Genomic DNA, 26,966 nt, shown 5'->3' with positions numbered 1-26,966 from the left:
GTGGCCCCCCTTCCGGCCGAGGCCGCTTCCTGCGTGGCTGGGAAGGCGCCTGTTCCGCCGCCGCCACCGCCACCGCCGGGGCCTAGAAACCCACACGCGGCCCCCGCCACAACCGCAGACTCGCGGAGGGGCGGGCAGGACCGGGGTGCCATGCCACGCGACCGTGGGGAACCCCGCACACGACGGGGACAGCCCTGGGCCCGACCCGGGTCCCGTCGAAGGACGGGGACGCCAAGGGGGTCCCTGCACGTTAGGATTGCCCCGGCCGAGGCGACCCCGCGCGGGCGCGCACACAATGCAGCCTGTCCCCGCGCCCCCGCACGTGCAGGCGCCGCAGCCCCCCACCCGACCGAGCGCCCGGCCACCTCGTGCCCTGCGCCCTGGTCGGCGCGCGCCGCCGGCAGGGCCAGCAGCCGCAGGGCAGGACGGCCGGCTCCACGGGGCCAACCCCTCTCCGGGAGCGCCGGCCGCACCCTGCGCCCACCGGCCCTGGCCGGGGTCAAGCCTGGGGGGAGTTCTGGGAACCTCGGGCAGGCGGCCTGACCCCGACCTCGGCAGGACAGCCACTTAGCGTCTGGAGGGCGTCTGGGCAGAGCCGGCGGGAGACGCCGCTGTGGGTCCTTCCAGGGACTGGGGTGTTCCCGGGGGTGGGAGAAGACGGGGGGTCCCCAAGCGGAACTGGCTAGGTAGCCCCCAGGTGAGGCAGCGTCTTAGCGGGGGCCGAGGAGGTGGGGACTGGACATCCCAGAGAGGGTTCTGTCTGTGCTCCAGCCGGACGCGGATGGACAGTCCAGCCGAGCTAGGCAGTGGAGCCTTCTGTGCCACAGGACAAGGGCACCGAATACCCCTTGTGGGCATTGCACAGGGTGACATGTGAAGAGCACCCTGGAGCAGGGCACAGGTGAAAGGACCGAGCCCGCTTCAGCCTGGGTGAGCTTCACCTGAGGGCAGCCTGTCACCCCCTGCTCCTGCCTCCCCAGTGGAGGCTGAAACTGCCCCCGGTCCAGAGCTCCTGGGGGGTGGCACCGGCCCTGCGGAGCTGACCTGTCATCTCTACAGGCCCAGGATGCCCTGAGGTGCAGGCGGGTGTCTGGAGAGGCCACCCCAGCCCTGCATGGCCGCAGGCGCAGGGAGACCCCGAGGAGGGGCTGGAGACTCAGGTGCCGAGCTCCATCCGGAACCGACCACTCTCCTCTGTGAGCAGGAGCCTTCCCCTCCACTCGCCTGTGTCCTGGGGCTGTCCCACCCACCCTTCTCGCGGATCCCCCCAGGAGCAGCCGCCCGACAAGAGGCTTGTCTCTTGGCGACATGAAACTCAGAAGGAGTATTTAAAAACCAAACAAAGGGACTTCGTGCTTGTTTGGGGACATCATTCTCTTGGCCCCCATTTTGGGCCAAAAAAGTTCATTTATGTTGCACCCTGAGAGGGTTGGTTCCTTCTCTGTGGACTTGAATTCCACACAGCTCAGGCAAACTGTAATCCAAAGGAGGTGGCTGGGGGGAGCTGGAGACGGTTTCCAGCCAAGCGCAGAATTTCTCTCGCTCTGTTGGCCAAGCGGGCCCTCCCACGGGGGCCCTGAGCCCATGGTCCTCTTGATGGGCAGTGCCTGGATCAAACGGGTCACTTCCCTCTACATCCTCTGGCTTTATAGGGGTCTAGGGATGAGTCCCACGAAGGCAGGGGACAACATTTTTCCAGAGCTGCAGGGGATATGTGATGGGGGTAGGGGAGCATCAAAGGGCCCTGGGAAGCAGGACGGGACTGGATTGCCTCTGAAGCGTTTCCTTCTCGGTGGACTTTGAGGCCTCCTCCCCAAGCGGTGTTGGAGTCTCTGGAGCAGTGAAGCCCACCTCACAGGCTAGCCATGCCTAGACAGAGCCAGTCAGGCCCCCTGTCTTCTCCCTGGCCCAGTGGGGGGGACTCTCAATCCTGCTGGTCTTCCTCCAACCTCCAGCCGACCGTGCAGCTGGAAGGTGGGGTGGCTCACTCACACTCCTCCCACTGCCAATGGCCAGACACCAGGCTGCCAAGTAGAAGGTCCAACCACGGGCACAGCCCCATCAGAGGGCAGGGACAGGGGCCCACTACACCTGTGCGCCACCACTTACCCCCTCCAACTCTCTGACTGATGACTGTGGGCAGCAGCTCATGTGTGTTCACATTTGTGGAGCTCGTACCTCTGCAGGCACAGAGACAAGTGTTGGCGGCCATGGGGTGGGGGCAGAGCAAGTTCTACCCACATGGCTTCGATCTCCTGTGGAAAGACTGGCAAGGGAAGGACACATCTGCTGGTAAAGGAATAAGGCCCCTTGGGTGCTGTGGAGACTTGAGGGGTCACAGGAGTCCAGTTTCTCGCTGTTAGAGACAGGCATTACAGATATGGAGAGGGATAAATGAATCGTGTGTGTTGAATTGGAATTAGCAATACCAGTGTGAACCCACAAGTTTCAATATTTATAAACATGGAGAAAAACAATAGGTGTAAACGTGTTTGTACAAACATCCGTGTAATTCTTCACTCTGTCAGGTGAGGGCCCGAGAGAAGTGACACCCCAACAGCAGTGAGCACACAAGAACTTGCATCCTGGTTTCTAAATCCCATCCCCCACGAGCGGGAACCAGAATTCTTTGGCAGGATGGCGGGTCTCAGGGCTCAGGCGGGGAGAGTGCAGGACGATCCTGGAATGCCTTCCAGTGCCCAGAAGTACGGAAGGGCTCAGAGCGTAACAGGGACATGTCAGAAAGACGTGTGCCAGCTCGAAGGGGCCCCCCCACTGGCAAATCAGAGGTCATAATTACAGGCATGAGCTGTGATCATAGAATAAAATAGGAAACCACAAGTCCACGCATATTCAGATACTTATTAAAATAAATGGATTTGTAAGTTGAAAGTTTGATGAGAAATAAGCTATTTGCCTAGTTTTCAAGTTCCTCACACAAGGTCCCCATTCATCACCAGGGGAGGAGGAGTGAGTTCCCAGGGAGAGGCCGGCAGACACCACCGTAACCCAGAGGTCTAGGTGGGCGCCATCACTCTGTTCAGAGGCGATCCTGCCTCACCGACAGGGACGGCAGACCACACATCCCTTCTGTGATTCTCCTGCCAAAGCAGCATAACCCGCGTCTGATCGGGTGAAAACTTGGACACCCACATGGAGGCTCTACAGAAAGAGGGCCCAGAACCTTTAAAGGGGTCAGGGTCTCAGCAGTCAGGGAGAGGCCAAGGAATGTTCTGGACCTTTGGAGACTAAAAAGGTGTTGACTCAGTAGGACGTGTGGCCCTGGGCGGGTCTTGTTGCCGCAGGGGACGTTACTGGGACGACCGCAAAGTCTTGGCTGTGGTCTGAGACCAGACGGCAGCGTCCCAGTTCGGACGAGGTGCTCTGGTTATGTCCGAGGACACCCTTGCTTTGGCGCGTGATAGAGCAACGGGTCAGCAATCGCCAGTGCTTCCGGGTTGCAGGAGGTAGGGCAGGGGCTCCTGTGCTGGATGTGCAACTTTCCTGTAAGTTCGAGATTGTGAGAAAACACAGAAAGTATTTTTAAGAATGTTATAGGAAGGAAGCCTAAATTCTCTTTTCGGCCCTGCTTAGTTTGAGATGCCTGGCGGAGCAGGCTCTAGCCTGAGGCAGCTGGAAGTCTCACCACTGTGCCTGCGGGGTAAGGCCTGAGGGGACACTGGCAGAACTCCAAGAGCATCGGCTCCAGCTTCAGCCAAGGGGGCAGAGGAGCTGGGCCCTTCCCGCTGCGGCGCGCAGGCCGGAGAAGAGAGGCGCGTATTTTAAATGTCCCGTGACAATGCGCAGCTCTGCAGAGCCGGTCGCACGAGCCACAGTGGTGAGGAGAGGGGAGGCCAAGCAGCATACATGAGGCTTGGGGCTGGCCTTCCACCCACGGTGGGCTGAGAGTTTAGGCCAGCGTGGGACAGAGTTGAGGTCACAGGCCATTTCTGAAATGGGAGTTGGAACCGTCATGACAGCACGAGTTGAGATGCAGGTGTCCCGTCCGTGGCGGGGACTTCTGACTCTGCCCATCAGTCTAGAGGCAGAGTCCAGGGAGCAACCAGACCAGACCAGGACAGGAAAGAGGGTGCCAGGAAAACTTAGAACCGACGGAATATAGGATGCATTCCACTACAGGGAAAACTGGTGCCTGTCGGAAGATGTAGGAGGGACTAGCTATAGGCACAGAGAGAACTCAGCAGGCGAAAACATAAAAACAAATATTAACTCCAGGAAAAACAAAATATCTAAACAGAGTTCACTCCTTGGATCACCAGGGAACAGTATTTACATAATTAAAATAGTGCAAACGAAATAACCAAAGTTACGAAATAGTTCGTTTGGGAAGATGAAAGAAAAGAAAGCAGGTTGGGAGCAGAGGGTGCAGGTGAGCGCTCCTCCAGGGACACTCCAGAATGTCTAAAACTGGTTTAAAAAAAAAGCAAGATCACATAATCTTTTTTTTTTTACTTTACTTATTTTTCATTTTTAAAGATTTTATTTATTTATTTGACAGGCAGAGATCACAAGTAGGCAGAGAGGCAGGCAGAGGGAGAGGAGGAAGCAGGCTCCCCGAGAAGCGGAGAGCCCAATGCGGGGCTCGATCCCAGGACTCTGGGATCATGACCTGAGCTGAAGGCAGAGGCTTTAAACCACTGAGCCACCCAGGTGCTCCTAGAGCACATAATTTTAAAATGTGGAGAAAATTCGGACAAGAAATGGATGAAAGAATCGAGAGAGGCCAAGCCAGGCCATTGAACCCAGAGTCCAGAGCGGGGTTCAGGGACCACTACAGACTTGATGAAAGTGTCCTGACCTTTGGGGTTCTTTCTGTTCTTTTCATCTACGTATCTTTCTTTGCTAAGAATTTAAACACACAAACCAGAACTCTAAACTGAAAATAAATAACAAAGAAAAATGAACTCACATTCCCACCACGAAATTCACAGCTCAGGAGATGATACCTTGAATAAGTCATTGATTAAAGAAGGAATTAAAATGGGAATTACAAAATGTTTTAAAACAAAATGATAATAAAACGGTGCCGATCAAAATTCCCGGCTGCGGCAGACATGGTGCTTAGACTTTCACAGACTTCGGTTCCTGTATCAGAAAACAGATACAGGATCCTGGTTTTTGCCAAGTGGGAACTGTAGATATTTCTAATTTCTTCCCTATGACAACCTGCACCTCCTAGTTTTCCAAAGAAGCTGTTTTTGGCTTTGTTGACATTCCCTTGTTGTGTCTCCTGGCCCGTTCTGGCAAGGAAGGACCCCCCATTACCCACGGGACATTTTGTGGGGTCGGCCTCATGGCACATTCGCCCCACATGGCTGAGCGGGTGCATCTGCCTCCCCTGGGATGGTCAGGGGCCAGGGGCTGTGCAGGGTCACACACGGGTCCCAGCATCCAGCATGCATTTAAGACGTGCCTTGTGGGGGTCAACCAAGGTAGCACCTGGGAAGCTGAGCAGAGACCTGACCATGGCCATGGAGGTCCCACTCTGGTTGCCACTGGGAATGAGAAGGTGAGCTCAGAACGCTACTGTAGGGGCTGACGGCCTCACCCTGTGCCCCTAAATCCTGCCTGTCTCCCTCTGTGGGTAACACCCCCATGCACCTGTCCCCTGCCAGGAGCTGCCCTTGTCTTCCTGAAGGTGGGAGGAGGGAAAAGCAGGGTACCCTTTCCCATGCCAAACAACTACCCTGGGGCTCCGTGGCACTGCCAGCCTGGCAGCCCCCCACCATGGCAGGTTTGGCCTCAGCGGCTGGAGGAAGCTGGCTGGGGCTCTTGGGAGACTGGGCGGTCCTGCCTGGGACCCAAGTGGCTGCTAGTTCCCACCTCTGGGCCCACACCAGCCTGGGAGGGGGCCTGGCCCAGGCCCCAGGGCCCCGGTGGGAAGAACAGCTCAGCCAACACAGAGCACCCTGAGGTCGAGGAGCCAGAGCAGAAGGAAAGCTGAGCGGGAATGAGGGAGGGGGACACACTCCCACCGCCTGCCAGGGCTCCACGCTCGGGGCCTGCTGACCTGGCTCTGGGCCTGTGTCCTCAGCTGGTGGGGCACTCCAGAGAGGACTCAGCCTGGAGGGGTGCACAGAGCGCCTGTGTGGGCAGTCTGCCCTGCGGGCCCATCCCTGCCCCCAGGACCCTGTCCCCCCAAGCACCTTGTGCTGCTCTGGAATGTGCACCTTGCCGGGCATGACCTGCCCAGGGCTCCGGCCGTCGATCACAGGGCAGCCACCGCCCGCCCGCAGTCCCGGCGCCCCCCCCCCCACGTCAACAGTGAGGGGTAAGGGCACAGCGCTGCCGGGCAGAGGGGACGCCAGGGCCAGGACATCAGCGGTGTTCTTCAAGGCCCCCCACCCCCACTCTCTCTCTGCCCTGCAGACTTTGCTGGGTGCCACCCAGTGCGTGTGGAGACCCCGATGGGGGCCAGAAGGGCCAGCTCTGGTCTGCAGGAAGTTTTCCTCCGGCACCTTCCGAAGACAGCCGTCCCGGGGCCGGAGCAGCCGCACAGCTGGTGACCGCAGAAGGCCGCGTGGTCAGAAGAAGTGGGATCTGGGTGCCAGGGGCTGAGAGCCCGTGCAAGTGTGGTTCCCTCCCGGCGCTGGGGCCGGGCCTGCTACCACCCCCTGTCAAAGCGGCACACGAGGAGGCTCAGGGTGGCCCGGGAGCTGCCCAAGGCGCCAAGCCTCCGGGGTGGGAGCCTGCGGCAGGGTCTGGACAGGTAGGCTGTGGTGAGCCGGCAGGGGCCGGTGGGAGCTCCGAGGGCCAGACTCCAGTGACCCCGGCATCCGGAGAGGGCCAGCAAGGAGCCCTGCTGTGGGGGCCCATACCCGGCCCTGCGTGCAGGCCCATCACTCCAGAGAGCCCCTCCACTTCCCAGCAGCTGGGGAAGGCGCGGGGTCTGCCTTCCAATCACGCAGAGGGCATCCCACGTCCTGGGCCCCCACACCCACCAGTGACGTACCCCCCTCTGCCCCCCGACCCCCCCAGCACCAGGACACAGGCCCATCTTCCCTCCCTTGGGCCCATGGCTCCTCCCGCTGCCCCCCTTTCTGTCCTTCCTGCCACACTTCCTGGGCTCCCAGTACTGTCCTCAGCCCTCCTGTACCCCCACCGGGGCCCTGGAGCCAGACTCCTCGTGCGTGGTGCTAGACACTCGGCCTGTCACCTGCCCTTGCCTGTTGGGGGCTCTGTCCCTCCAGCAGTGAGTGGCCAGTGGACAGACACTCCTGTAATCTTGAACTAACTGAGCCACAGACAGAGTCAGATGAGACGAGCCACTTGTGTGGCCCAGGGACCGCCGCCCCCTCCCCGGCTCCCTCTCAGCTGCAAGTCACTGCCCTCGTGACCCCCACGCCCTAAGAACCACCCCAGCCCCACGCAGGCAGCCCCTGCAGGTCTCGACAGAGGGACTGGGCTGGGTCTAGAGTTCGAACGTCCTGTAGAGGATGTGGGGGGCACCGCGCACCCCAAAGGGGAGAGACCGCACGGTGCGGAAGGCCCAAACGGGGAAGGCATCGTCCCATGACGAGGAGGGCAGGGCAGGAGGGCGAGGGCAGAGTGCCCACTCCTCCAGGCCTCCCTGAGATGCTCCCAAGAGAATTTTAGATGACGTAAGGGGTCCTGTCGGCACCTGGCCGGTGGGGGGAGCGGGGCTGCACCCCAGGCCTGGCCACTGTGCTGGGCCCCTCCTGGGCCTCCTCCCGCACCAGGGGGACCCAGGGCCCAGGGCCCCTCTCTCCTGGAGCCAAGGCCGCAGGCTCCTCTCCCTGAAAATTGTAAACTGCAAATCAGAGAAGCACTGGGTTCCCTGAGCAGGCCCCTCCCGCCCTCCTGCCGTCATTCCTGGCAGGCCTTCGGGTGAGCTCACGCATTACATAAGGCATGTGAGCTATTTCTTGGGGGAATGAGCTCCCCCTGCACAGGGCTCCATTTCCCTCTCCTGCTCCGGCCACAACCACCACCGGCCAAGGGGGTCTGGGCCTAAGAGGGGAGACTCCCATGTTCCCAGGGTCCCCCTGCAGAGGGAGGGGCCGCCCAGCCCCTGTCCCAGCCGGCACCCCTCTGAGAACAAGCCCGTCTTCTGCACAGAAGAGACGGCGGGTCCTTTGGCAGGGACGCCCTGGAGGGCAGGGGGTGCGACCCAGCCCGCCTCAGCCTCAGGAAGAAAGGCAGGTGTTTCCCCAGGGCGACGTTGGTCGTTGCCCCCAGGAGGAGCTCGGGCTTTCCTCTCTCTCCGGGTTGGGAGTCGGCCCCGTCGGCACCCACCGCTGGGGGCTCTGGGCTCCTCTGAGGAGACCTGGTCCCCTGTGGGCACGAAGCCCAAAGACGGTTCAGCCCGGACTGTGCCCTTGGGAGGAACAGCGACCAGATTTCCTCCCTGGTGAACGGCCACCAGGAGGACAGCCGTGGCTGGGGGGGCGGCACCAGCCCGGGGAGCACTTCACGGCCCCTCCCGGGACTCGGTTCTCAGCTGTTGGAGGAGACGGGCCTGAGGACCTTGGCCCCCCCGCCTCCTTTCTGCGACTGGGACCGAGGGTGACCCGTGAGGACACAGTGGACCCCCAGAGGACACAGCTAAAGGGACATGCAGGCAGCACTAGCCCGGCATTTCAGGGGCGGCCAAGCCCTCTCCTGGCCTGGCCAGCAGCAGGCAGGGCACCGGCCGGCCTGGAAGGAAAATCGGGGGCAGGCGGCTTGGGGGGCTGTTGGGGGAACTGGGGTGCTCTGAGCTCTTTGCTCCTTGGGGGGCTGCTGGCGAGGGGCGGGGCTGGGCTTGGGCCTGGATGGGGTGGGAAGCCCTCTGCTTCCTTTTGCCTCGAAGGAAAAGTCGGGAGGAAACCCCGCCAAGTCTAGTCTGGAGCTAATGGTCCCCCCCACCCCCGCCGCACCCCCGCCCCCGGCAAGGGAGCCCAGGGCCCGGCCCTGCTTGGGGACAAAGCTCCCTGGGGTGGTGGGGACACCGGGAGCCGGAAACGCCGCCGTCCCTCCCCAGCCCCCGCCCCGGGCCTCTGTCCCCGCGCGCGAAACAAGACCACGGCTCCTTTCTTTTCGACTCGAGTTCTTGGAACGCACACCCTCTTGGGTTTGCTATTTTTACCCGCCCCAGCCTTCCGGTCTCCATGGCGACGCCTCCAAACAGCAGATTCCAGGCGGCAATGACGTCACCTTTCCCCTTCCTGCCGCCCAGGCCCCCCCGGGCGCCACCGTGCGGGACCCCAGCTCGTGCCCCGGGCGCCCCAGACCGAGGCCGCGGTCGCAGTGGCCTCTCCTGTCCCCTGCCGGCCCGGCAGCGGGGCCTTCAGAGGCCGCCGGGGCCCCGTGGCGGAGGGCACAGGCCCAGGGGGCGGCCCTCCCTCCCGCTCCGGGCTCCCTGCCACGGCTGCCCTGTGGGAGCTGCCGCGGCCCGAGCGGCTGGGGAGGCAGGGGCAGGCCGGCGCCAGGCCTCGCTGGCTGCCCGGGCAGCCGCCTGTCTGGCCTGGGAAGGCCCCGCGGCTCCCTCATCAGAAAGCGGGGACCGTGGCGGAGGGCCTCGGAGGTGGCTGCGGTGCCGGGAGGGCCTGTGGCCTGGCCGGCGGAGGCCCTGGGGCTGTGCCCGTGGGCCTGCGGTCCCCTCCCGCACCCGGCTGCCCTGTCCAGGCCTGTCGTGGGCCACATGCTCTGTACCTTGGTCCTGATCGGGCAGCTGAACTGGGGGGGCTGTGGCCCATTCTCAGGGGGCCAGGTCCCCTCCAGTCCATCAATAGGCTGTGTCTGTCAGGGCCGCACTACCCAGCTGTCCCTGTAACGCCCAGCCCGAGGTCTGTCATCAGCCCCGACGCAGTCCGAGGGCGTTTGGGACCTGGTGGGAGTGCGGACCCTGCTGGAGAAACACCTCACGTCGTGGGGGTGCTTAGTTGGCGCTGGGAACTTGCTGTCTCCCCAGTGGAAGTGGCTGAAGTATCCTTGCTGGCCTGCAGGGCAGGCTGCGGGGAGGGAAGAGCTGCCTGGGGGCATCCCCTCCTGCTCAGACCAGGACCTTTCTCTCCCTTCCCGCCGTTGGGTGGGCCCGCCACGGGGCCTACTGGGATGCGGGGGTCGCCCCTGAGCAGAGTCTGCTCCTCCCCATCACCCCAAGGGACCACAACAAAATAAACCCCAGCCCCACCCCAGTAGTCTCCCCCTCCCTGAAAGCAGACACGGGGCTTGGGGTTCAAAGAAAGGAGTGACCCCGGGAGGGCAGAGAGGGCGTCGCGGGGGTCAGGGCCACAGTCCGTCCTGCCGACATCCAGAAGGGCAAAGGAGACGCCCAACCGCCGTGCTCTTAGCCTCCATCTCTGCTCCCAGAAACACTATTGAAAGAAGGTGTTTTCGAGGCTCACATTCCTGCCCTCCTGCTCCATCTGAGGTACGAAGCCCCAACTCGCCCCGTCTGACGTGGGCAGGCCCACTCGCAGGCCCGGGCACGAGGCACGCAGGTGGGCGGCCCCGTCTCCGGAGCCCCACACAGACACACTCACAGCTCGGCGTGTGGGGAGCGCCGCTGGCTGCGCAGGTGGGCCGTCCCACCCGCCCCCTCCCCAGGGGCCTCGCTGTCCCATGGCGGTGGCCCAGGGCACGGAGTTGGGGGAGGCCCTGCAGGGGCCCGGGGCAGGCCGCCATGCCTGGGGGTAACCCTAGCAGGAGGTGGACGAGGCTTGTCTGGGGAAACACCTGTTCCAACAGGCTCTGTCCAGACAGGACACGAAGGGGCATGCGGGGTCCTGGGAGCCGCTGGACAGGGAGGGCGGGACACTTCACACGAACGGTGTGAGATTCGAGGATGAGCAGCTCGCGCCGGAACAGGTGGGGAGAGGCACCCGCAGCCCCCGCAGGCCGCCCTGCCTGGACTTTGCGTGGCTCTGCCCTTCTGCCCTTCTCGCTCACAGTCTTTATGTAACGGGCAGGCTCCCAGGGCTGCCTCTGCCCTTACCCTTTCCTCCTGACTCGACCATCTGGGCCCCTGCCAGGCCCCACGGGAGGCCCCCAGGCTGAGCTCTGTTCAGCCAACGTGTTCTGCTCAGGCTGAGGTGGGGGGGGGGACGCAGGGGAGTAAGGAGGAGGGATGGGGGGGCACTTAGATGACTTACTAAGCCAGCTGCTCACCCCCAGCTTAGTCCCCCAGGGGAGGGGGTCTTGGGAGGCACTGCTCTGAGCCCGAGAGGCCCCTAGCCCCACAGCCCATCACTGACAGGCCAGGGCAGAACAGCTGCCAGGTGCGGTGAACGGGAGGGAAGTTCAGCAAACAGCACCCCGGCCCCACTCGGCTGCTGGGAACACTGAGGCCTGGGCGCAGAGAATCGGCTCGGAGCAGCCGAGACTACTCTTCTGAACATTTTGTTCCCAGCCCTGCCCCTGGCCTGCCCTGGGGCTGGGGGGATGGCCAAGAGGAGGGCCCTCACCTGGCCCAGGCCTGCCCCTCTGTGGTCCCTGGGAAGCCCCTCCCGGCCTGCCCAGGGACCCCCGCCCACAGCCCTGCCCAGGACCGTCAAAGCTGGACGTGCGGTGGGAGGGACGTGGGTACGGGGAGCAGGCTGCCAGGCCTGCCACCCCCCGGCCCCACAGACACCGCAGGGAGGGTCCTGTGGCCACTGGCCTGGCAGAGGCCTCCGCCCAGCACCTTCCACAGACCATCCCACCTCCAGGCCAAGTGCTGCCCAGCGGCCTTGTCTCCGTGAGTAATGTTTAACTTGGAAGGGCTGCAGCGGAGAAGTTAACAAGTCTGGATTGCAATCTGCTTGCCAGGAGGGGCAGAGGGAGAGAGGCAGGGATCGAGGGCACCGCTGAGAGGCTGGGGGGAGGAGGGGGAGGCGGGTCTGAGGGCTCTCACCACGGCTGCCCCCCTGCGGACCTGTCCCGGGAGCCAGGGCCGCCGCGGCACCCACCCCATGGGAGCGGGAGCGTCAGGCCAAATGCCTAGAAGACATACCGGACATGCGGTGGAGCCCCTCCGGCCTCAGTTTCCCCTGTGTCAGGAGGAGCCTTGGGATCCAGCTCTGGGGAAGAGAGCACAGACAAGTGCCCACACACGTCACACATGCAGACACGCAACACAGACAGCAACACAGATGCGTACACGGGCCAACATGCAAACACACACAACTTCTGTGGCCGTTGGGACCCCACAGTCCTGAGGCCTGGACACAGGAAGTGAGGATGAAGCCTGGGACAGGGGAAAGGGAGGTAGGGGGCTCGGGGGCGGGGCCGCAGCCAGGACAGGGCCCCCAGGTGGGCGTCTGCAGCCGGGCTGCCCTCCTTCCCGCCCTGCGGTCTCCCGGCTCCAGGCATCCACCAGCCACACCCGAGAAGGTTGAGGGGTGCAGGGGAGGGCTCCACTCCCAATGGTCAAGGGGAGAGGCTTCTGCTCGACCCTGTGTCAGGGACAGGCTCCCCTGGGTCCCCATGATCCTTGGGGTCTGCCTGTCTCCCTCACCAGAAGCCTGCCCTGAGCTGGGCCCAGTTCCTCGCAGCAGGCCAGAGGCCGGCCCCAGCCCTCGGCCACTCCGCAAATGTAAGACGACGTATTTCCCACCAACATGCGTTTTCCCCAGAGGAAGATGCACCCCTCCCCAACCCCAGAGTTTTTGCTGACTGGCTCTACCCTTGGGGGGCCTGGACCTGCTGGGTGGGCCCCCAGGACCAGGTAGAGCGAGGGACCCGCCCTCAAGCAGTAACATGCGTTGAGGGAAGATGCTTGAAGGGAGCCCCTGTCCTTTCACTAAAGACAAACTTGAACTTTCTCCTTGAGAATTCCGGGTGTGTGACCCGTCTTGTGAGCTGGACGGAATAAGGACGTTCCCTCCACGATGTGCGTGTGACTGCACGTCGAAGCCTGCATCTAGGGCCCCGCTCCCGCCTTCGGTAGCAGCCGGCCACGCACCTGGGGGCCACGCACCTGGGGGCCTAGCCGGGGCCAAGTCGGTCTGCACATGCACGTCCCCCCAAATTTCTACGTCGGAGCCTAACCTCCAGCTGGGGAAGTGAGGCCTGCGGGTGGCGAGTAGGTTCTAAGGCGGGACTAGAGCCCTTGCAGAAGGGACCCCAGAGCGCTCCCCCGCCCCTTCCTCCACGTGAGGACACAGCAAGAAGTCGGTCTCCTGTCACCCAGGAAAGGGTCCTCACCAGAAGCCGACCCTGCCAGCTGCCTGGTCTCAGACTTCCAGCCTCCGCCACGTGAGAAAGACATTTCCGTGGGGCACAAGCCCCCCCCCCCAGTGTGTGGCCCTCAGGGAGGACTGCTGGGCAGCAACAGGACTCCAGGGCCTCTCTTTGTCCCCATGGGGGTCCTATGGCCGGGAGCCCCGGCAGACCAGGGTCTCGGCGGCACCTTCCCCGTCCACTTGGGTCGGTGGCTCTTTCCTTGCTCCGCCCATCCCCCAAAGCCAGATGCTGCTCCCTGAGGGGCACTGACTGCCCCAGTGTGCCTCCCGGCGGGGGACAGCCCCTCAAGATAGAGATCGTGGGGAGCCTGCATTAGTTCAGCGTCTTCTTCTTCGGTTGCAGACGGCAGCCCGAACCAGGACAGGCCTGCAAGAGTCAGTCCTGCTGCGCCCAGGGCTGGGGGCGGGAGGGTCAGGCCACGTTTGTGGGCTGCGAGTCAGCTGGGGTTGCTGGGAGTCAGCCTCAGGAGGTTGACCTCGGCAGACGGGGCGGGGCAGCCTGGTCTGGGCGCAGAGCCTGGGTGGGACAGTCATTCCATAAGGGTCTGGGGGGCTCGCAGGGGGACCTCCGAGGCTCAGGAGTCCCCAAACAGGAGGAAATGAGCCTTGTGGTCTGCCCAGCCTTGGGCTGGGTCTCCTGAGTACCCACAGCACCCCACACTTCGCTTGATGCTGTGCCCTCAGTCCCTCCTATGCAAGGCCCTGGGCTGCCACGGAGCCAGCAAGACCTGGAGCTTGGGCGGCCGTGGGGGAGGGCTGGGTTCAAGTGCCGGCTCTGTGCTCATGGTCTTATGGTCCGGAACACAGGGACAGAGGGCTCCGGGCCCCAGCAGGCCTGTCTGTAAATGGGGTGGAACAGTAGCACCTCCATTGCGGGACTGGATGTGGGCAAATGGGCTGGGCCCCGATGTGAGTGTGGCCTGAGGACCTGGGCCCCTTGGTGCGGCAGCTCACAGGGCAGGGTCCTGGGAGGGGGGAGGGGAAGCAGCTCGCAGAGGAGGGGCCCAGCAGCTCTTCCCTGCCCCGGGCTCTGATCCACCAGCAGGCAGGGCTCTGAGAAAGCAGGAACTGTCCCCACCTCCACTCCAGGCAGGGCGTGGGGCCACCAGCCCCACCACTGGGAGGCCAGGGGCTGCTCAGACCCCAGCTGCCCACCATCCCCTCCCTGAAGGGGTGGACTGTGCGTGGCCAAGCCTGCCCCCTGAGGGCAACCCAAGTGTGGCGGTGGCTGGGACCCCCGACTCAGCTGCTCGGCCCAGGTGGGCTGACCGGCAGCAGAGACACGAGCCCGGCTGTGGGTGAGCGGAGTCAGGGAGACAGAAGCCAGCATTCCCTGTGGGAAAAGGGGGAGGCCTCAGAGGAGGAGAGGGGCTGCCTGGAGGGGCCTCCGTGGTTCCCTCAGTCCTTCCAGCTCTGACTGGGGGATGGGGGCAGGACTCCGTGGACTCCGTGGACTCCGTGGAGTGGCTGCCCCCGAAATGCCCCAGAACAAGCCCACACGTGTCCCGTGTTCCGGACCATAGGGCCCTTCTCCCTCCCTCCCCATCCCCCGTGTTCTCCGCACTGGTTTCCACCCCCAACCTCCTCCCTGGAGTGGCCGGATGGGCCTGAGGTGCCTCGGACTGACGGGCCGGCTGGCTCCCTGGGCTGCTGCTCTGGCCAGGACCCCTCCACCGTGCATCCGTGACTTCGGGGCTGGAGGGAGGGGGTGGGGAGGGGGATGACTGGCCGCAGGATGGAGGGCAGGCCCAGCTCAGCGGCCCAAGGGGGCTTGGGGTGGCTGCCTGCCTGGGTGCTGACCCCTGGCTTGGGCTCCCACTGGCCACACATCTCCTGCGGGCCTCAGGCGGGATCCTCGGGGGGCCAGGTTGCCTTTGAGTCTGAGGGCTGGGCAGCAGAAGCAGGAGAAGCCCAGCGGGTGTGTGGGCCCTGGGGGGGGGGGTCCCAGCTGCTCCTGCCTCCTGGAGGGTGAAGCCAAGGGTCTTGGGGCAGAACACCAGCCCGGCCCCCTGCCCCACCCCGCCCCTACCAGCTTCCTGCCCCAAACCTGGCACGTGGAAGGGGGAGACACAGACCCTCTGCGGGGACTGGTGTCCCTCCCTGGGTTGCAGGCTGATGACCCCATGGCCCGGCCCTCTGGTTGGCCGAAGGGCCCCAGTAAGACTCAGATGATGAAATGGCTTTAGGTCCATAACTCCTGGGGGTGGGGTAAGAGAGAGACCGCTCTCCCGGCCTGTGCCCCCCACCCCTATCCCCAAACACCTCTACCTGTTATTGCCAGGGAGGTCAAATAGCCATCCACTGACCCCTGCCCCAGCCTCTGCATCACCACACAGGGCCCAGGCCTCTGTGCCCTTGCAGAGAAGGAGGGTAGAGCAGGATGGCCAGGGCTAGGGGAAGACAGGAAGGAGGGGGAGGACAAGGGGAAGGGGCCGGGGTGGGGGAGGAAAAGCAGAGAAGTGGGGGGAGGGAGACGAGGGGAAAGGAGAAGAGAGGGGTGAGGGAGGAGGGAAAGGAGGGCAGGAGGGGGAGGAGGGAGGGAGAGGAGGGGGAGGGGAGGAGGGGAGGGGACGGAGGAAGGGAAGGGGAGGAGCAGGGCGAGTGAGGAGGCAAGGCCAGGGCTCAGGAGCTCCTCCGAGAGGGAGGCGCCCCTGCACTGTGGGCCCCACTAGGGTTGCAGGCAGCCCAAGCACACCTCCAGGGAAGCAGATGGGAGCTTCCCAGGTCCCCACTGTCCCACACAGACAGGCGGGGACACAGCCGTGGGTCTGGTCTGGGGCCTGGAAGGCACAGGGACCTGCTGGCGTCTCAGGAAGTCGTGGCCCCCACGGGCAGGTCCCCCGGCAGCAGGCAGCCGATGGGGAGAGCCGCTCCCCTTAGAGCCGAAGCCAGGCTCTCCGGGAGAGCTCCGGCCGGGGATGGCCCGTCCTGGGCCCTTCCCGGAAACACGTGGGTTGGAAGCTGAGCTGGCTCTGCTCTGCGGGGTGGTTGGCAGGACCCAGGGAGGGGGGAATGGGAGAGGGGGGTTCGGGCTGCCCCGCTGCCCCCAGCTGCCCAGACTGTCCTTGGTGCTGGCGTCCAGAAGAGCATCCCGGGCCTGTGGCACGAGGACCCAGAACTGGCCCTGAACTGGCCGCCTGATACCACAGGACCTATGCAGAGGCCACGAGTCTCGGTTTGGACCGAGGGTGCGGGAGGGTCTTCCTGGACCCCTGGGGCTTCCCGGGCTCCGGGCAGGCTGGCTGCAGGGCTCCGGCCGGCCTCTGTGTTTTCGCGGCTGTTGTGCAAGCTTCCCTCTTCTGACCAGGACCCGGTCCGAGCGGATCACAGGCCCACCTGACCCAGTGCTGCCCCATCACAACCCGACTCCGCCTGCACAAACCTGGCTTCCTAACTGGGCCACACTCACAGGTTCCCAGCAGACACGGACTTTCCTTTCGTCCAACGCTGTTTAACCCCCAGTATCCCCAAAGCTTGGTCTCCGCTTGACTTTCACTCCCTCCAGCCCCGGTCACCCTTAGGACTGGCTGGCTACTTCAATCTGGGTCCCTCTGCATGGGTCCCCTGAGTTTCTGGGGACGCTCTGGGTGTACAGTGTGGGCTCCCCATCCTGGGAAGGCACACTGCACCCCCGGCCTCCAGTTCCCACTCGTGGGGCAGGAAAACCCAGGAGCACCCACCACGTGGAGGGAGGCCTTGTGGAGGAGCTTTGGCTGGGCCAGGAGGGCTTCTCGGTGGAGGGGACACCAGAGCAGAGCCCCAGGGCCAGCAGGATCTACCACCTGCAGGCCACAGTGAGGGCAGAAGCCTGAGCTGCAGGCTTCGACCAGGACCGAGAAAGGACCAGTGTGTCTGGGCAGAGGGCAGCAGCCGAGAAGGGTGTGGATGGTGGGGCAGACGGGGACCTCGTGGCCCGCTCTGAGAGGACCGCTGGGGAGGGGGGCTGTCGGGAGAGAGGCCGTGGCCGGGATGGGGCGTGGAGACAGGGCCGCCATCCCTCCTGGGCCAACTCCCCAGCTGTTCCTTGGCTGTGGGGCTCTTGGGGTGGCGGCTGGAGGCTGTGCCAGCCCAGGACTTGAGCCCAGTGAGCTCCGGTGGGGCTCGGCCGCAGATGCCCACCCCCCGTGGCGAGGCGATGCCTTGAGGAAGCTGCGCGCCTCTGGTTCCCGAACGGGTGAGTGGGCCCCACACCCCCACCCTACTGCCCCATGGGTCCTGCCACATTTCCCAGGCAACCGTTTCCATCCGGCCTGTCGGCCTGGCCCTCCACACCCCTCAAATGCTGCTGCCTGGCCCACCGCGGCCGGCAGTTGCGGCCCAGTGTTGCCCGCCAACTAGACTCGTCCAAAGGCCTGGCTCGGGGAGGAGGCAGCCCAGTGTTCGAGGCTGGCCTCACCCGGCCAGCAAGTGCAGCTGGGCCACCCTGAGGGCCACACCGCCTGGCGGTGGCAGTCCCGCCCCCCGCCGTAAGCACACACGGCCTGCTGCCTGTGTCACCTGGAAGTTGGAAGGCCACCCTGCTTTCCAGGGCTTCCCAGGTCATGCCTGCCAGCTTCAGTCCCCGTCTGTCCATCCTCGCCATCTTAACCCCATCTGCACAGTGGCCTGATGGTTGACCCAGGCCCCCCCAGTCCCAAGGAGGGTGCGGAGACACTAAATGGGGCTCAGTTCACTGCAGCTGTCTCCAGGCCAGGATCAGGCTAATGGGTCTTTCCTGGCTCAAGCCCTGCTGGGAAGCAGAGGCGGCTGGCAGGCACCTGCTGGGTTTCTGGGGCTAGCACTGGCCAAAGGAGCAAACACCCCTTTCCCGCCTTGGCTCTGAGAGCACTCAGAGCCGAGACATTTGCTCCTTGGGTGCAAGGTGCTGGGCTGGGACAGGGCCCTGACCAGGTGGCCACACATGTCCAGTCCTGGGACAGGCACCTGGGCGGGGGGGCAGGGTCTAGGTCATCACCCACAGATTCCTCCCGTCCCTGTGGACAAAGCCAGGGGAGTGGAGAGTGGGCTGCACAGGGCTGCAGGGCGCCCCCCCCCCCGGCCCCTGGATCACTTGCTGCTCTGCCTCATGGGGCCTGGCTGAAATGGTGGTTGCAAACAGGAATTCGGGCTCAGCCGAAGTTAATCTCCAGGGAAGCCCCATTCAGCACCTGTCCCGGCGGCAGGCCCTGCCTTTCCAGCCCGCTCAACTAACTGGTCAGCCTGCAGCGTCTTGCCGGTGGCGCGGGGACAGCTGCAGCAAGGTGGGTCTGTCCCGTCATCCACACTCTGCTGTGCTCCAGAAGGCTCCAGGGCAGGCAGGGTGGTGAGCAGCGGGGAGGGGGGCGGCGCGGGCGGGCCTTCCTGACGGCTTCCCCTAGCTCCGCTCTGCTCCGTGGAAGCGCCCCAGGCCCTGGGTCCAGCTAATCCCCAGCAGCTGGATGAAACCAGAGAGGAGAAGCCCCCCAGGAGAACAGCTTGTACGCAGGGCTCTGGCGCGGCTGCCCCCAGAAGACCAGGCCCTGAGGGCCTCTGTTCTGCCAGTGAGTGCAGGCCTGGCCTGGGGGGTCCCAGCTTCGCCCTTGGCTGTCAAGGGCAAACGAGGACCCCCAGGCTGGCTCAGGGCAAGGAGCATCCCCCCCCCCCCATGCCATAGGCTGCAGCCAGACTCCTTCAGGCCAGTCCTGACTTGGGGCACCTGCCTTCAGGCCCGGGCCCTCGTCTGTGGCCCATCTGAGACCCCTCCGTGCCAATGCCTTGCTCTGCCCTTCTCAGTCGGGTAGTGGGGCCGTGTGAGGCCTGTAGAGAAGGGGATGGGAAGGGGCAGGAGAGGCTGGGACTCTGAAGACCCCAGTGTCCGTCTCCAGGAGCCCCGTTCAGGAGCAGTAGCTGCTCGCACCAATGTCCCCACGCGCCTTCCCAGCATGGCCAGGAGCGGAGTGTGCGCTGGCCCTCTGAGGCCCGGCTATGCTTCCTCCCTCTGAGTGTCCCCGTGGGCACCTGGCTAAGGCTTTGAAGCTGCGGAAGCTGCAGCCAGGCCATGGGCCCATGTCCGGGAGCCGCTGACACAAGCTGTTTGCTGGTCCTGGGTCCGCCGGACACCCGCACCGAGCCCCACCCGGGAGCCCTCATATCTGGGGTGCCCTTTCCTGGGAGCAGGCCCGGCTGCAGGCCGCCTCCTTCGGGGGCCCCGGGCCCACCCCGCGTGGTGACTCTGCTGGTTTATGCACATGGGGCCTGTTTCCGGTTGGTCAGGAGCAAGGTCTCCGTCCCCTGGAGGCCTCCGCGATCTAGAGCAATCCTTGACGTGGGGAGATATTCAGGGAGTGTTTGGTGAACGACCACATCCCCATTGTGGAGGTCTGCACTGGCCACTGGATGCAGGGTGACCTCAGCGCCACTGAGAACAATGCTGACTCAGGGACGGGGGGCCCTTGGACTGGAGTGCGCAGTGAGGGGGTGCCCAAGGCCTGGGACTGGAGGAGGGCAGGACAGTGGCTTGCGGAGGGGCGAGGGTGAGGGATCAGTGCTGTGGGAGCCCCTGAGGAAGAGGGTGCAGATCCCCAAAGCTGCTGGGATTTGCTGGGATTGGGGAGAGCAGAGGGGTCCCAGCACCGCCGGCGACATCTGCTTGTCTACGGAGGGGAGTCCCTGCCACCCAGCTCCCTGCACAGGGCAGCCCTGGTGAGGGTGGGGGTCACCTTGGGGCCCACGGGGCAGGGCTCTGCAGGAGCAGAAGCGGCTGAGAGCGCCCTGGGCGGCTACTGCCACCAAGTGGTGGCTCGAGTGGTGGCTGGACCGAGCACCTGGGCCCCGAGTCTCAGGGAATCCCCTCCCAGGCCCTGAACCGGGAGGACCCCCGCCACCGGGCCCCCGGCCCAGGACGCAGGCCGTGGCGGGCCACACGGAACTCGGTGGCTCTCTTCTCCTCTTCTTAACTCCGAGAACCAAGTTCCTCGCGTTAGAGGGACAACGGTCCTGAGATGGACAGGCCGAGCCCCCTTGGACGGAGCGGGAAACCGAAGCCCGGAGCTGTGCGGTGCCGCGGAAGCAGCGGAGCCGCGGGGCAGGTGGGCTCCAGCTGAGGGGTGCTGCCCGGGGCAGAAGGGGAAGGGGTCCCCGAGCTGACTCCACGCCCAGCTCCTCCTCCCAAGACTCTGCGGACCCCAAGCCTCCGGACCACGGCAGGAGATGCCCCCCCGCCGCCCCGCAAGTGTGTCTCAGCTGGAAGTCAGCCCCCCGGGGCCTCCCGGCCTTCCCGACCTCAGTCCCACCTCCGGTGCAGGAAGGAACGGCGGCCTCCGTCCCCTCCAAGGCGGAGGTCAGGACACCTTCCCCTCCGACAGCGTCCCAAAGGGGAGGCCGCCTCAGGGTCCGAGGAGCGGGCTGCGCGGTGGGGTGGGGGTCCAGGGGCGGTGTCCAGCGCTGACACGGGAGGGGGCGGGGCGCGCGGCGAGGGGGCGGGTCCAGGTCCACGGCGTACTTCAGACGGGAGGTTGGCGCGGGGGGCGTGGGGCGGGGTCCCCGACGAGGGGAGGGGCGGGGCGGGGTGGGGGGGGGAATAGTCTGTGCCGGGGGCGGGGTCCCCGGCGGGGGGCGGGATGGGGGTGGGGGGGGTCCTGTGCCGGGGCGGGGTCAGTGCGGGCGGCGGGGCGGGGCCAGTGCGGGGGGCGGGGCGGGTCCTGTGCCGGGGCGGGGCCAGTGCGGGGGGGGGGCGGGGTCCCCGTCGGGGGGCGGGGCGGGGGGGGAAAGGCTGTGCGGGGCGGGGTCCCTGGTGGGGGGCGGGGTGGGGGTCCTGTGCCGGGGCGGGGTCAGTGCGGGGGGCGGGGCGGGGTCCGCCGCGAGCCTCTCACTTCCGCCGGACGCGCGGCTCGGGGCGGATGGAGGCGGCGCGGAAGCCGCGGCCCGGGCTGCGCCGCCGGAGGCCGTCCTCGGGGGCCGGGTGAGGCCGGAGGCCGCGGGGAGAGAGGGGTGGGGCGGGGCCGGCCGGGGGCGGGAGAGGAGGCCCGCGTCCCCCGGCCGCTCTGGGGCCCAGGGCCGCGCACCCACGTGTTTCCCGGAACCCGACTCGGTTCCGCGCCCGCCCGGCCGCCCCCTCGGGCTTGTCCCCCCCAACCCCTCTCCCCCGCCGGGGCCCCGCTGACTGCTCCGCGCTCCCGCAGCGGCCGCGGGGGGCCCCTCCCGGGGGACGGCGGCGAGCGCGCGCGGCCGTGGACGGAGCTGCTGCGCGCCGCGAGCGCGGATCTGAGCCCCGACGGAGAGCTGCCGCCGCTGCCCGCCTTCCCCGGCCCGGTGCGTGGCGGGGGCCCGCGGGGCGGCCCGGCGTGGGAGGGGGCGGGGCCCTGGCCGGGGAGGCGCGGGTGACGCGGCCCGACGACCCGGTTCGGCAGGAGCCCGGCGGCGGCCCGGAGCGCAGCGCGGCCCCCGAGGTGTTCACCGTGGGAGGCCGCACCTTTCCCTGGACGCCCTTCCCGCCGGCCCCGAGGGGAGATGGGGGCCCAGGACGATCCTCCCGCGTGCTCCTTGGGGCCCGGGGACGCTCGGGGTCCCCGGCCCGGTCCCCGCAGCGAAGCCCCGCGCCGGAGCCCCGCGGGACCCCCGGCGCCCGGGAGCAGCTGTGGGACGCGGCGCCGACCTTGCGGAGCTGCCCCATGTGCCAGGCCGACTTCGCCCCCGGGTGAGTGCGCCCGGACCTCGGTTCCCTTCTCTGACCGCAGCCCCGTCCTTGGCCTGCGGAGCCGGCGGAGCGTAGCCACTGACCCCGTTCGCCAGGCGGCGCGGGTGTTCGGGTCTGCCGGTCCCCTTCTCGCTCGTCCCTGGGAGCCCCGGGGCCAGGCTGCAGTCTCCCCGGAGCCGACTCTGCAGCAGCGGGGCTGGGAGCCCCACCTCTGAGTCTCAGGGACCCTGGGGGTGGCGGCCATCCCCAGGCTGAGGCCGCCTCCAGGGCCCCTCTGGGGCTTCAGGTCACCAAGCAGTTCCCTGTGTATAGCGTCCCACCTGAATTTTCATAGGGGGTGGGTTTTAAAAATGAGGACTTTGTGTGTCCGGAGATGCTCTTTTACCTCAAAAACTCATTTGTATGTCTTTATATTCTTAATTTATTTTAAAGATGTATTTATTTTACAGAGAAAGGGCATGCGCACGATTGGGGAGGGGGTCAGAGGGAGAGGGACCAGACAGGCCCACTGCTGAGCGTGGGGCCCGATCATGACCTGAGCCAAAGCCAAGAGTCCAGCTCTTTTTTTTTTTTTTTTTAAGATTTTATTTATTTATTTGACAGACAGAGATCACAAGTAGACAGAGAGGCAGGCAGAGAGAGAGGAGGAAGCAGGCTCCCTGCCGAGCAGAGAGGCCCACGCGGGACTCGATCCCAGGACCCTGAGATCATGACCTGGGCCGAAGGCAGCGGCTTAACCCACTGAGCCACCCAGGCGCCCAAGAGTCCAGCTCTTAACTGACTGAGCAGCCCAGGAGTCCCTCTTCATATCTTTTTCCAAGTGAGGGGAGTGGAATCGGTGTCGCCGAACTGTTAAACCCAGAGTGCCCAGCTCGTGGGCCACGTGTCACACAGCTAGGGACGCCGGTGTGGGGGTCACGGGTGCGGGTGTAGCGAGCGGACGGCAGTTTTCGGTAAGTGGGCCAGCTGCAAATGTCCTGTGGCTGGGAGGTGCTGTGCAGGTCACAGGCCGCCTCCCTGGTTGTCCGGAAGCCAACACCATCCCGGACGGGGAGGGCGACCCAGCTGATGGCAAAGCAGACGCTGTCAAAGCCGTGGCTTGGATAAGCACACAACGTGCTCACGCAGGTCTTCAGTGCTGCTTGTACCGGACATGGGACGTCCAGTTCTGGTTGCGTGTCGGCTCCTCCAGCCTGCGCTCCTGTTACCGGAGCCGGCTTTGAAAGCCCAGTGTTGGGGTGAGCCCAGTACCCCCCTGCTTTTCTCCTTATGCCCACACAGCACAGGCGGGAGCGGGCTGGTTTGGGCCAGTCGGTGGCTGTCCTGGACAGGGGCGGCGTGTGGGCGGAGCCCAGTAGGCGGAGCCACGGGCCTGGCCTGGAGGACTTGGCTCAGTGGCCACGGGAGCAGCAGGATATCTGCAAAACGTTTCCAGGCCCAGCACCTCCCTGCACTGCCCCCTGCGCGCACTCGTGTCTTGGGATGGGTGTGAATTGCCAGTCCCGCTGGCCAGCTCTAAGAATGCCGAGAACACTCTTTAAAAGCAGTGGCCTTTCTGCTTCACTGCAAGTCCACGAATCCCGGGCCCAGAGGATGGCACAGCAGGCTCTAGAGGGAAATTCGTTTTCTTGGCAGAAGCTCTCAGGGTGCCCCCTTTTCCTCCTCTTCTGGATGGGGCTTGTCCTGGGAATGCTGGCATTTCTGCTCAGTGCAAAAAGAGACTCCCGACCACAGAGACATCAGAGAGAAAAAAGTTCCCGTTTTGAGTTTTATAAGCAGTTCAGTTAAGGCTTGGCAGAGTGCCTCATTGTTTTCCAAAGTAGGTGTTGGTGCCATGGGGTCCAGGCTGTGGCCTGTCGGGATTCACTTGTAGCACGTTCTTCCACGTGGCTGCAGGGGATTGGGTGCTGGGGTCACACACCCCTCGGGTCCTCGCAGTGACTGAGGAGACTGAGGGGACACAGGTCCTTGCAAACAAAGGTGTGGCCCTTGGTGGGATGCTGGGGACCCTGGGGCAAGGAGACTGCCTGGGCTCCGGGCGGGTCCCACATAGCTGGTGCGCCCGGGTAACTAAGCTGTCCCACCAGCTTGTGACTTTCCTTAGAAAAGTGACAGCTTTTAGTGATTCTTGGGACTTTTTTGATATATATTATCCTTTATTTTTAAAAAATATATTTATTTATTTTATTTTTCAAAAACATTTTATTCATTTATTTGACAGAGAGATCGCAAGCAGGCAGAGAGGCAGGTAGAGAGAGAGGAGGAAGCAGGCTCTCCACGGAGCAGAGAGCCCGATGTGGGGCTCGATCCCAGGACCCTGAGATCATGACCTGAGCCAAAAGCAGAGGCTTTAACCCACTGAGCCACCCAGGCGCCCCTAAAAAATTTATTTTTAAAATATTTTATATATTTACTAGAGACACCAAGAGAAGGAACACAAGCAGGGGGAGTGGGAGAGGGAGAAGCAGGCTCCCCACTGAGCGGGGAGCCTGACTCGGGGCTTAGTCCCAGGACCCCGAGATCATGACCTGACCCGAAGGTAGATGCTTAGACTAAGCGCCCCTAAAAAAATGTTTTTAAGTAAACTCTGTACCCAAGCTGGGCCTTGAACTCATGACCCTGGGGTCCAGAGTCACATGCTCTATGACTGAGCCAGCCGGGCGCCCCGCGTGGGACACTTGCGAGCCAGACACTGGAGCCGCGCTCACCCCTTCTGATGGGCCGTGGGGGCGACTGGTGGCCGACGGCTTCTGGTGGCATGTGTGCTTCGGGGACACGGTGCTGGGACTGCCTCAAGGCAGTGTGTTCAGGTCACTCGGGTCGGTTTTATTCTGCGATGCGAGGCGAGGTGACACAGTGGATGCGCCGGGGTGTGAGACCCCGCGCCCTGGAGAGCTGCTTGCTGCTGCGGTCACGGCTTCTGTGGGCTCCCTGATGCCTGCAAGCCACGGGGGCGGTTGGGGAGACAGACCCCCACGGGCCACTTGACATGGGGCTGGGGAAGCCAGGAGCTGAGTCGCGTCCCGTGTGTGTGAGGAGCGCTGGCATCGTCCTGGCGCCGGGCCCCCGCGGGCCGCCGTCCGCTCCCGTCGGGAGAGGCTCTCGGGCCGGTCTCCTGTCCTGCGGCCGCGCCGGCTGTCCGCACCCCGGGCTTCCGCGCGACGGTGAGGCGGGCCTGTCTCGGGGCCAGCTGTGGTGGGAGGCTGCCAAGACCAAGTTCTCTCAGTAGGGGAGGTCTGGAGGGTGCCAGAGGGCAACCCCCCCCGACTGAGGGATGCCACCTGGAAACTGCAGACGAGATGACCTGTTCACCCCTTAGACTCCTGTGGCAGCCTTGAGGGGGGCACGCAGCGGCCCAGCTACTGGGGAGCACGCAGACCAGCCCTGGATTCTGAAGGGGCAGCTAGTGGCCACCGGAAGGGGCACAGGCGCCCAGAGCAGCGGGGGAAGAGGCGGTGGTGTGACCCACGCTGTCTGCAGTGATGCTCCAGGGACAGGCCCTTCCACTCTGGCCAGTGAACGTGGCCAGCTGACCAGGATGGCTCTAGACGGGCAGAGGAAAGGTCATGTCTGCGGGTAGGGAGACACCGTCTGGGCAGACCACCTGCCAGGTCACGGCGCAGAGGTGTCCCAGAGGGTCCTGTGGGACCCACAGCGACAGAGGGGTTATCTGCTCTGCCAGCTGCAGAGACCCAGGGTGCCCACCTGGGAAGAGCCGCGGGGGCAGGACTGGTGTCCGCTCCATAGGGTGCAGCTGGGGCCCTGGCCACCATGACACGTGCCTGGTGTGGGGCAGAGGCTGTGGGGGACGTTTCAGTCCCGGGGCGAGGTGGGTCGTCATCCACGCTGCCGAACCCGGAGAGGTACAGGGAGGCTGGGCCGTCGGGAGCATCGGGGTAGCAGGAGGCCAAGGGGCTGCGGGCAGGCCAGCGGCTGGGTGGACACAAGGAGCATTGTTGGTCACCGCCGGTGGGCTCGGCCTCTCTGTGGAGGGTGTCCCCTGGCAGTCCTGCTGAGCACCCCAGCTCTGCCACTTGGGGGCACAGACAAAAGCCGCCCATCCATGGTTCTCAAGCACACCGGAGACGGTCCTGCCTGGCCCGCCCCCCTCGATGGGGTCAGATGAGACCAGGGATGGAAAGTGCTCTGTGCCACGAATCTAGACCCTGCCCCACACCCCACTGGACACCGAGAGGCCTCAGTCCCCCAGAGTTGTAGGATGGCAGCCCAGGTTCACTGAACCCCATCTCTAAGGGGGCTTGGTCTCCCCACGTCCAGAAAACACAATCTCAGACCTGAGCTGCACCCCCCCCCCAACTTCTTGTCCCTGCCTCGCAGGATGGACCCTGGTCCTGTTCCTGGGGGGCCCAGTCTTTGTGCTTTTCTTTTTTTTCCTTTTTGGGGTGCCAAGTGGGGTGGGTTTTCTAGGTGAGGACATGACCCTCTTACAGAGCGCCAGCCATCGGCAGGCTGGGGACCGAGAAAGGGCCACCCTCGACCGTGAGGCCTGACCAGGGAGCCACCAGGTGGGCTTTTGGGCTCCAGGACAAGCAGCTTGCTGGGAGCCGTGAGGTTGTCAAGCCTAGTGGGCTCCCAAAGTCCCCAGGAGGCCCAGGCAGACACAGGGCACCCCTCTCCCCCAGCCTCCGACATGGGCACCTGGGTGAGCCTTGAGAACGTGTCCCCTGATGGGGACATTTGACCTGTTCCGGATTGTGTGGCCGCCCCTGGACCTCCCCCCTCCCCCGTTTCTGACTGGCTATGGAGACTCATGGGGTTCCCTCTGGCTGACCTTCGGTGTGGTGGTTACACCAGGGGAGGGCAGGAGCCCGGGGCGGGTGCCCTGGTGAGGCGGCATGTGGCCGTCCGTTCCCTGCGCGTGGCTGACGGACTCCTCCCTCTCGCAGTCAGGACGTCGATCGCCACCTCGCCCAGTGCCTGGCGGAAAGTGCAGAAGACGTGGTGTGGTAAGCCGACGAGCCGCCAGCGCAGCCCCTGCAGAGGCCCGGGCCCTCGGCCAGAACCATGTCCTCCGCCTTGAAAGCCACGTATTAAAAGTGTGGACTCGGGGCACCTGGGTGGCTCAGTGGGTTAAGCTTCTGCCTTCGGCTCAGGTCATGATCTCA

The 26,966-nt window shown here is 64.6% G+C and overlaps 1 protein-coding gene across 1 annotated transcript; it reads left to right on the top strand.

The window, feature by feature from the left end:
* Window positions 1–295: 295 nt before the first annotated feature.
* FAAP20 (FA core complex associated protein 20) lies at window positions 296–26,966 on the top strand. The gene is made up of 9 exons (XM_044236423.1): window positions 296–383; window positions 9,200–9,655; window positions 16,238–16,375; window positions 16,848–16,981; window positions 17,205–17,361; window positions 20,318–20,484; window positions 20,979–21,455; window positions 21,554–21,840; window positions 26,748–26,966. Exons 1-9 carry the CDS (start codon window positions 296–298, stop codon window positions 26,809–26,811), a joined length of 1,968 nt encoding a protein of 655 aa, XP_044092358.1. The 3' UTR covers window positions 26,812–26,966.

This window comes from Neovison vison, chromosome 2 (assembly GCF_020171115.1).
Source record: "Neovison vison isolate M4711 chromosome 2, ASM_NN_V1, whole genome shotgun sequence".
NCBI classification, from domain to species: domain Eukaryota; kingdom Metazoa; phylum Chordata; class Mammalia; order Carnivora; family Mustelidae; genus Neogale; species Neogale vison.
The sequence above is the reverse complement of the archived record's forward strand: the minus strand, read 5'-3'. Positions and strand labels throughout refer to the sequence as shown.

Bases quoted from the DNA above. Each gene is read 5' to 3' on its own strand.
- FAAP20 (XM_044236423.1), top strand. From the start codon at position 296: ATGCAGCCTGTCCCCGCGCCCCCGCACGTGCAGGCGCCGCAGCCCCCC. The intron at 16,376-16,847 runs GTGCGGGAGGGT...CTCGTGGGGCAG, and splicing joins AGTCTCGGTTTGGACCGAGG to GAAAACCCAGGAGCACCCAC. The intron at 21,841-26,747 runs GTGAGTGCGCCC...TCCCTCTCGCAG, and splicing joins CAGGCCGACTTCGCCCCCGG to TCAGGACGTCGATCGCCACC.